This window comes from Raphanus sativus, unplaced genomic scaffold (genome assembly GCF_000801105.2).
Source record: "Raphanus sativus cultivar WK10039 unplaced genomic scaffold, ASM80110v3 Scaffold2887, whole genome shotgun sequence".
NCBI lineage: Eukaryota > Viridiplantae > Streptophyta > Magnoliopsida > Brassicales > Brassicaceae > Raphanus > Raphanus sativus.
In genome coordinates this window covers 2,692-12,313 of record NW_026618194.1, presented here as the reverse complement: position 1 = coordinate 12,313, position 9,622 = coordinate 2,692, and the positions used below count along the sequence as shown (strand labels likewise).

At 34.5% G+C, this 9,622-nt stretch overlaps 4 protein-coding genes across 7 annotated transcripts; 3 read left to right on the top strand and 1 right to left on the bottom strand.

Moving 5' to 3' along the window:
* The first annotated feature begins 964 nt into the window (after positions 1–964).
* Positions 965–1,471, top strand: LOC130506104 (uncharacterized). Its single transcript, XM_057000737.1, has one exon. It carries the CDS (start codon positions 1,107–1,109, stop codon positions 1,293–1,295), a length of 189 nt encoding a protein of 62 aa, XP_056856717.1. The 5' UTR covers positions 965–1,106; the 3' UTR covers positions 1,296–1,471.
* Positions 1,472–2,348: 877 nt separating this feature from the next.
* LOC130506105 (uncharacterized) lies at positions 2,349–3,174 on the top strand. The gene has a single exon (XM_057000738.1). It carries the CDS (start codon positions 2,472–2,474, stop codon positions 2,658–2,660), a length of 189 nt encoding a protein of 62 aa, XP_056856718.1. The 5' UTR covers positions 2,349–2,471; the 3' UTR covers positions 2,661–3,174.
* Positions 3,175–5,052: 1,878 nt separating this feature from the next.
* LOC108841163 (uncharacterized) lies at positions 5,053–7,575 on the top strand. Of its 4 annotated transcripts, XR_008941892.1 has the most exons (4): positions 5,053–5,187; positions 5,402–5,658; positions 5,760–5,882; positions 5,975–6,182. XR_008941892.1 is itself a non-coding variant. In XM_057000735.1 (3 exons), exon 3 carries the CDS (start codon positions 7,242–7,244, stop codon positions 7,431–7,433), a length of 192 nt encoding a protein of 63 aa, XP_056856715.1. In that variant the 5' UTR covers positions 5,196–5,658; positions 5,760–5,882; positions 6,337–7,241; the 3' UTR covers positions 7,434–7,575. The 4 variants fall into 4 exon arrangements, 2 of the variants coding, with proteins under 2 accessions (XP_056856715.1, XP_056856716.1); XR_001948064.2 differs by lacking the exon at positions 5,053–5,187 and having other exon boundaries at positions 5,196–5,658; XM_057000735.1 differs by lacking the exons at positions 5,053–5,187; positions 5,975–6,182 and adding an exon at positions 6,337–7,575 and having other exon boundaries at positions 5,196–5,658.
* A 29-nt stretch (positions 7,576–7,604) lies between these two features.
* On the bottom strand, positions 7,605–8,653 carry LOC130506103 (RPM1 interacting protein 13-like). Its single transcript, XM_057000734.1, has 3 exons — positions 8,215–8,653; positions 8,006–8,092; positions 7,605–7,879 (listed from the first exon to the last, which is right to left on the bottom strand). The coding sequence occupies exons 1-3, from the start codon at positions 8,521–8,523 to the stop codon at positions 7,751–7,753; spliced, it is 525 nt and encodes a 174-aa protein (XP_056856714.1). The 5' UTR covers positions 8,524–8,653; the 3' UTR covers positions 7,605–7,750.
* Positions 8,654–9,622: the final 969 nt, after the last annotated feature.

Below are 9,622 nucleotides of genomic sequence, written 5' to 3'. Positions count from 1 at the left end.
CCATAAAATTTATATATAGTTGCATTTTTTTTTTGACAAATATATAGTTGTATTATTATTTACAGTTTTCTTCTCTATAAGCAAAGCTCTTTCTAGAGAAGGTTGTAAATGAATCTAGAATATGTATCCACTGTTTCCAGATACTACTAGTAAATTATTTTATTTTTCCCATGTATGTGGTTTTACTTTGGGAAATTGTACTTAGTAACATTCAAACAAATTATAATTAAATTTTAACTAAAAATAAAAAGCTTCTAACACTACCAAATGTATACTATGTTATCTTTTTTATTTTTTACTTTTCCAATAAATGATAAAAAGTTTTTCCTCACTACTACCGCTTCTTCCGTATCTATAGTTTTATATGTTTTTGACATTTGTAGATTTATATCTACTTTTATATGTTACCTTGTAATTTTTTGTGTTTAATATAAATATCTCAGTGAGAAACATGGATAGAAAAAAAAGAACATATATTGATAGAAAGTGTAACTGAGGGATAACAACTAAACTGGACACTTTGACAAACATTCACAAGGAAATTGAGTTATGATGATGCGAAGACCTGATCAGGACGAGTTAGTTCTGGTGGGTTTGATTTGCACTGGAAATGATGTTTTATGTGAGAAATAGTATTAGTGTCGCCTGATTTCGGGTTTATTTCATCTCATATACCAAAAAAATGATGTGAAGACGTGCAAGTATAGGTTTCTTAAAAATGATATACATGTTGAGTGCCGAGTGAACTTTGACAACGATACAAAAGTGATGTATCTGCTGAGCTATATACTGTACTAGTAAAAAAAACACGTGATAATCGGGGACCAGATTCGAGGAACAGCTAATGCTAAAGTGAAGTGCGCGTACGACACGCTTCGTGTGTTTTTTCTTTCCATATTGACCAATCGAAAATATTAAAATAGGAAACACGAGTTGCGAGTAACGACGAGCACAGTAGAGAAACTCAGGCTTCTTTATATAAAAAGATAGACTTCTTTCTTTCTTTCCACAAGTCATCACAACCAAATTCCAGTAATAGCTCTCGCAAAGAACTCAAGAACATTCAACATCATTCCTCTTCGGCTATTCTTCAATTATCATCAATCATGATCTCCGTCGTTATCATGGCTGAGCTACTGATTGAGTACACGACAGCTCTAGCTAAACTCACCGTCGGGATTCTTCCGAGGCGACAAGGCGACGGAAACTTTATACGGATAGGCAACTTCTCCTTGTACTGTCCTCCTAGATCGTCGCCAGTTCCAGACTTCTCTGCGCATCTTGTCGATTTCTAATTACGTGACGAGTGTCCATCCTTTTTCTTTTTCTTTTCTTTCTCTTATTCTTTAGTGATCGAGTATATGAGTAGCAGCTGAAGCTTCTTTTTTTCTTCCCTTTTCCATATTGAATAGATCAATAGAGATATGTTAGCGTAATTACAATGATATAATACGTTTCTGTGTTTCTTTGACATCACTCACCTAAAATACAATCATTTATGTTAAGTTGGTCAACTTTAAACAAACGATAATTTTAAAGTATACTTTAGTGATACAAGTTAATTAATTAACTATTTAAAAACTCTCACATGCGTCTTTGGTCATATATGGATCCATCGTCAAATAGTTTCACTCTACTAAAAATAAACGCAGCAAACGTCATAAATATACCTGAAAATAACGATTGAGACGTTATATAAAAAGCTTTGTAGTTTGTACATCTGATTTAAGTCCATTTCAACAGAAAGTATTTACAAACCATTTGAATCTTCTTGGTACAACGATACTCACCCCTGTGGATATTTCCGTTGGATAATTTGAAAGACGGTGTAATCTCTCTAGAGGTTTCCTCGTACTTGGTACTTTTGATCACTCTTTGGAATTGTTATCAAGTTTTTCTAAGCTTGCGTCTCTATATCTTTATTGCTTTGTATTGAACGCTTTCATCTAGGATTGCACATCGAGCCTTTGATGTTTGCTTCTATCTTTGTAACTGTCTAAATTATGAATGAAATGTGTTGTGTTTCAAGAAAAAAACCATTTGAATCTCCTTATTTACGTCAAATTATTCAAATTAAAATATTTTCACTACTAAAAAGGAATGGAGTGTTTAAATCCCAGTCGACAGATGCGAGCGATTATTGCTTAAAGTATTTAATTTGGCAAGTAGAGTATTGTCTTTTTGCCAACACTGTGTGACTCTACAGCGCGACACGAGGCAAGTTATTAAAAAAACAAAAAATGAAATAACTCAAGAAAGTGATATACGTGTAACTTGTAAGAGTATCTAGAACCACTTGGAGCTTTAAGATTTTTATGGCCTATATAAAGAGATTTATATTACATGGTGTTGTGTCTCTCACTCCCAACACCATTTCCTAAACAGATAAGACACTTTAAACGGCAGAGAAACTTCTAGATTTCCGGCTAATCCTTTGAGAAGAAGAACGATATCCACTATCACTTCTGAACATGATTTCGGTTGTTATCGTCACTGAGCTACTGCTCGAGTACGCGGCGGCCCTCGCGAAACTCACGGCTGGTATTCTTCCTAGACGGCGAGGAGACAGAGACGTTATAAGGATTGGTGGTTTCTCTCTGCGTTGTCCTCCTAGACCGTCGCCTATTCCAGATTTCTCTTCTCATCTCGTTGACTTCTGATATGTGCCACAAAGCAAGCTTTCGGATCTCAGTGTTGTGCTTTCACCGGAGCTACTAGGATACTGTGACGGCCGGGACTTTTCATTTTCACTCTGATTTTGTCTCTCTTTTTCTTTTGACTTTTTTTTTAGTCGAATGAAACTTCATCTGGATTCTTGATCAGAGCTTTGTAAAATTGTATCTAATTATAAATAGAGATTGTGATTTTGATGGACTCTTGATCTTTCAGTGTTTCTTGATTTTGACCTTTTCATTCTTTTTAAATATTTCGGCTGTGTGATGAGAATCTCACTTTCGCTTTTTAGATTGAACATATGATGGAAAGCCTATGTTTTGTTCTAGCTTCACTTTTCTGACAAGATGCATTTGTTTGCTTAGCTTCTATGCATTTGTTTGTTTGTAAACCAACGAATATACACTAAACACGAGTATTAGCCAACTGGTTACTTCGATGCTTGTAGCTATGGTCTCAAAGTAATCAATTAAGTTAGTAACTTGTTAACTATCATTTCTACTCGTATGTGTTCGATAAAATTAGTGAAATAACTAAAGCACGACTAGAGAACTTTTGTTTTTCTGAAACACTCACGACTAGAGAATTTACTAGAACTCATCATTAAGTATTTTTTTCTGAATTTTGCATGTATAAGTTTTAGAGAGGTGAAATAAAGTCTGAAGAAATGAAAAAGTGCATTTAATTATATTTATCAGGAAATTTTTTCAGTGCTTTTAAATAATTATTTATATGTAGTAAAACTTTAAAAAAATTTAGAGCTAATTTCCTACGTTGGTTAAAATGATTGGCAATCGTCCTATCGATCAAAAAGTTTTGTGTGGGAAAGTCTTACAATGTTATGTTTTGCCATCTCTCAATTGGCCTGTTTGGACCACTAGGCTAGCTGAAGTGAATATCCATCTAATATCCATCGTTATGTCAGCCGAAGTGAATAACCATCGTTATGTTATGCCATCGTCATGTGATCGCTGAAGTGAATATCCAATACAAGAGTTGGGAAACAAAATTCATGGACCTCGCTGGTCATCTAATATATCCACAGGACCACAAGAGTTGGGAAAGAAAATTAATAATACTCGTGGGGCATAAAAGTTAGGCTTATCGTCTTCCTCCAGTGGACCATTTGAAGTCGATTTACCAGCATCATTGAAATTGATATACTGTATGTGGTTATTTAGACTGTTAATATGTGGTAGGGTATGATGCGCTCAGTCCATGCATGTGTGTTCTCTTTCTCAAATAATTGAAATAATAATCAGAAGGAGATTACCTAATTTCTTTCATTACTGATTTGATTGATTAAATATGTCAACACTGTAAGAGAAATTTAAAGAGGAAAAAGGAAGGTTAGGTGGATTAGATGGGAGTGCCAAAAGCAAAGTATATGGATTTCTAGAGACAACACCTCACACATCAAACTACTCGTAGACGTGTCTCTGTATTTAGTTGTGGATGTGGTTATCTTCTTACTCTTTGTTTTTTAAAACTCGCAATTATGCAAGAAAGACAAATCTTTTGAACATTTACAATTTGCAAGCTGTCTTTCTCATGTAGCTTAGACCTAAACCGGCCTTCACACCTATCTTTATTCTTATCTTCCATAATGGGCATATTTTATTTTTGTTAATCAATGTTCTATGTACACTCATTAGTTACCACTGAACATCATCCGGTTTGATGCTTCTATATTGCGTGTGTATGCGTTCTGCTTTCAAATCTATTTACCCAAAAGTAAGTGTTTGTATATAATTATATATGGAGAGTGATGCATGCATACATAAATCTGTAACCTGATATTTTGTACTAGTGAATTAGTGATGTTCCCGTGCAGGTTTTGGATATAAGCTTGATATAATACGCATATCAGCTGTCAAAACAAGCGATCTACATCCATTGTCATTATAATTTACCATATCTTTTGTCTTTCAAAATATTATCGATAGAAAATAGGCGTAATTCATCGGTGTTCTTGGATTGATTGAAATCATTAAGCAGTCTTTCATTAAGACGCTTTATATAAAACGTTATAAGTGTAAGCAACTGTATATGTGAGAGATACGGTGAACAACTTGATCCACGATCGTATTTGGGTTGAAGGAGTTTGTATCCATGTGGCTGTTTTTGATAGATAAATGCTGCTGGTAAGTTGATCCCCGAAGCAAATACCATCCACTAAATAATCAACAACACTTTTATGGTTTTTTTTAACTCTCCAAATTTGGTATCCCAAACCCAAAGGACCTAATGGCATCCACTAAATTGGAAAAATCTATGGCTTATATACATTTTCTAGTCTGAAAAAATGTAAAATGTTATTTTCCTTCTTCTTTCCTCTGCCCTGTTATTTTCATATCAAATCAAACGTTCGGAACAGACAATAACGATAATAATAAATGGAAACATCAATTAGAACGGTACTCCATCACACGTAACTGAGAAAAAGATCTAAGTAAAAGTATAAGATTTGCTTAACAAAAAAAATAAAAGAAGTGTAACACTTTTGTTTAGGAGGTTAGTGACATTGAATTTTATTTATTAGGACTTAAGAACTAGTTTTAAAATTTTATAGTTAGTTGTGTAAGACGTAAATAAAATATAGAGTTTGATTTGAATTTTGAAGTTAGTTGTTTTTGTTAAGCTTATCTTTTTTTTTCCTGATATGCGGTGGAAGTACTTAGCCGATTTAGATAAATCGGGTCTTTATTACTTGGGTTTGGTTTAACAGTCTCTCAAACATGACATCAAAGGATTCTTAGTTCTTCTCTCCAGTCACAGCATCTCATCTTCGATTTATCGAGCTTGTCTCTCAATCTACTGAAGTGAAGAAGTTTAAGAGGTGTGTGGCGTTCTGGAGTTTTTTTAGTTTGGCAACTTGTTTAGATGGAGAAGTGTCTCAAGCCCTTGTTTGGATTCTATCTGATGTGGTTTTGGGGCTGTTGATTTTCTTTTGTGTCGTCTGGTTTCTGCTGTGTGTGATTTCTGGTACGATCTTGCTGCTCAACCTTAGTGTTCTATTTTTTATTTTATTTGGTGAAGCTGCAAAAACGGAGAAGCTGTGCTGTTCTTTGATTTACAATCTACAGGTTTTTCGGAATTTTTGGTAAAGAGTTTTGGAGCTTTTGCTCAATTACATGGGGTTTGGAGTAGTTGATTGCCAAACTTGTATGTGTCTTCACTGGCACATGGCTTCTTGTGTCGAAGAAGTGGTAAGTGTATCAGTTGCTCGTAGTTCTTTATGGAAATGAGCTTGGTAGATTTTAGTTCAATTCTAATAATGTAGGCCTTCTTCGTTTTTCAGATCAATCATGTTTCCGGTTTCGTTCACCTTCATCTTTTTGAAGTCTATGTTTGTTCTCTAGTATGTTTGTTAACTTTTCTTTCTCTTCTTTGTCTTCAGTTCTTTGTTTTCATTTAATTGTAGAGAAAGGGTTACTTTCATCTTGCGTTTCTGTGTGATAACTTGTACCACGTCGATTTATGGTTTTATAAATGTGTTATTTCTGTTATTTTTTGTACCAGTGACAAAAAAAAATGTGTTATTTCTTTGCCGGCTTTGTGTAAGAACTGATGCGAAAAAAAGACTTGAAATTTAAAGTAATCACTAACTTATTCAAAAAGGAGTGAGACTAATGCCTAATTTGCTTCATTATTGCAAAACAGAGGCAAACCGACAAAGTATGAACAGTATTATTATGAAGAGACATTTTCACACGCGATTTGGCGGCCTGTGTGAAGCTGGCTAAGAGCCTGCTGCCTATCTAAGACGCGTCACAGCGTCGGCCGTTCATGTATTGAGCCACCTTTATCACTTAATATTTTGATATTAAGCGTTGATTGACCATTAGATGAAAATTAACGACTAATCTCCATTCAGAGGGTCAGCTCAAAACTAGGACAACAACGACATTTTAGGTATACTTTATTAATTCTCGTATGGTCAATTCAATTCGCTACAACTTGCTTCAGCCATTACTGCCACCATATTAACTCGCTGGACCAATTATGATATGTCTATCTAGTAAACACACCAAAAACAATCCACTTCCATCAATATCTTTTGTGATTGCCAATAATTGTAAACTTGTAGTAATTGGTTGATAATAGTGGGTACTTTTTGTCTGGTGATATCTAATTTTCTTAGCGACGAGATCTTTAAAGTTATTGAACATCAATATGTTTTTGACTCTATTTTCTAAAATGAAGACTTTATATGGAGGCCGTGTTCAGTTTAGACACACTGTATTAAAACAATATCCAGTGTTTGGTGTCCTATTAGGACAACATCCATCCTTTTCAGTTAGTTCATTATTGACCTGTTGGAAATTTTAGAACCAACGGTATCGCAAAAATTCAAATTTTATCCTTATTTTTTTAAAGCACAAAATCACCTATAAATCTACATTCCTTCTTCAGAATATTCATTTCCTTTTCATTCTCCACTTCCAAAAACAAATCAACAACCTTTCAGATATCCATTGAAATTTTTATTCCACAAGAACATTCATACTCTCTAGGTTAGGTTATTCCACGAGGAGAAACTTAGCTGTGCAATTCGCTTCTACACAATGCTTTCACTAGTGATATTTGCTGAGTTACTTAGCGAGTACACCACTGCTCTCGCCAAAATCGCCGCCGGTATTGTTATTCCTCGGCGTTCTGATGATGAGCATAGAGATATTCGCATAGGCTGTCTCTCCTTTCCTCTTCCTTCCTCGTCACCTGTTCCGGACTTCTCCACACATCTCGTTGATTTTTGAGTTTTAATTCGTTTAAGATTGTAGCAGTCACGTTTTAGAGATTTTTGTTTCGTGTCACAACTCTGTTATTCTTCTATCTTGCATAACTTGTAATCTCTAATCTCTTCATGAGCAAAAAAAAAAAGAGTTTCTTCTGTGCATAGTAGTAGTAAAATACAAACGAAAAGCGAGGGTGAAGGAAAAATGAGTTTTTATTCTTTTTTTTTTTGGTCAGAGTTTTTATTCAGCTAAAGATGGGGCTGAATTACATACAATATTCATAATAATATTCATCAAGATTCTGTCATCGGAAACCCCAAACTCCATCAGAAGTCCTTTCACTTCTGTTGGTGCAGCTTCCGTAAATGCATCCACCTAGTCTCCTCCACTGCTTCACAATGAGATTCGTAATAAACAGGCGTCCAATGTGGGCAAGGCGCAGCAACATCACACACATAACAGTAGCACTACACACACAACATTAAAAAAAAAAAAAAATCATCAAACTCTTGAAGATCGCTCTGGGTTAGATGCCACAGAAGAAAAAAAAAACCATGTTTCCAAACATCAAACATAACACATATCTGTCTCACCTTATCACAATGAAGTTGGTGATTAGTTGATCCAAAAGGATACTTCAAGCAGAGATGCCTTGGATGTGGGAAGTCCCTACAAGCCACCTGAAAGCACCAGATTCCATCACAAAAAAAACCCTTAAATTCAGTAATCAATGCGAAAAAAAGCCCTAAACTTCACAGAAAATCAGAAACACCCCCATGAGTTTTTTTACAATCATTCAAACCTGTCCTTTCTCATGGACAATCGCCACATCGTCGTCACTTTCTGGGTTATCAGAGGAGGAGAGCTTCTCTGAGTCAAACGCATCGTTGGGATCGAAATCGAGGATAAAGCAATCCTCTTTCTCCTCGAAAATCTTCATGTCTTGTCTTTGTTTAAGACAAAAGATGCCTGTGAGAGGTGTCTCGTCTTCCTCCACCTCCTCAGCGAGCTTCCTTCTCTTGGTGTTCGTCGCGGTCGTCTTCTTCGTCGTCTTCTTCTTCGCCGTCTCGGGTGTAGTCTCCACGATTTTGGATCGCTTCGTCCTCACCATCTTCCCCCTTCTTTGGATTGTAAAGTGTCGATCTTTGTGATTTTGAGAGAGTGCAAAGTGACCGTTGCGCCTCCACTGCAATTTTGAGATTTGAGGAGCAGTGATGGTGATTTGGTTTCGTCTCTGAGGTTCAGTTTAAATATTAAAATTGTTTTGAATCGATCAAGCGGATTGCAATTGTTATGGGCTTTTGGTCCGTTAAGTGAATATGGGCTTTGTAGAACACAATAGATCGTGTGGCTGATATGTTTCATAGACAACTCACCAACACATCTGTAACCTTACATCTGTAAATGGTAAACTTAAAATGCATGTACTAGAACAATGGATAGATTTATTTCCATTTATATTTTTTTTGTGAAAACTGAAATGGAATTTTTTGATTTGAATACAACTGGACTATCAATATTTGGAATGAAATAATATGGAATAACCTATTCGGTCAATTCCAAAAAGATCTTTTACCAATTATATTGACTGGAATAAGATAAATGAAATGTAATAAAAATAGAATAAATTCATTCTATTTACTTTTAGTTAAATTGTACTGAATGTTTAATTTTGACTGTAATTGGATTATTAATATTTGGAATGAAATGATATGAAATGACACATCCCATTAGTTCTAAAAGATTTTTTACCAATTATTTATCTTGAATGAAATGGAATATAATAGTCATTGCATCAATATATAGAAATAAATAACCAAAAAAGCTTTGACCAGAAGAAAAACAAAACAAAATACAAATGAAATCATTCTATAACAAATTTGATAATGGATGAATGGAATAAATTTATTTATTTTCTTATCTATTCCATTCATGCTATCCCATATGTTTTTATTCTATCGATTCCTAAACATATTACCAAGTTTCAAACTTGTAAACTTTTTTTTTGTATGGAATTGATGGGATTATCATTTTGTTCCACATCGTTCTATTTTAAAAATGAGTGACCCAGTTATATAGTTTTTAATTTGTTAATTGTAACCTTTTTAAGTTATAGAATTACCCTAGAATTAATCATTATATAATATTATTACAACGAAACTGAACCGTATTTGAGAGCATTTCCAATGAGGTTCTAACCAAAAATTTCT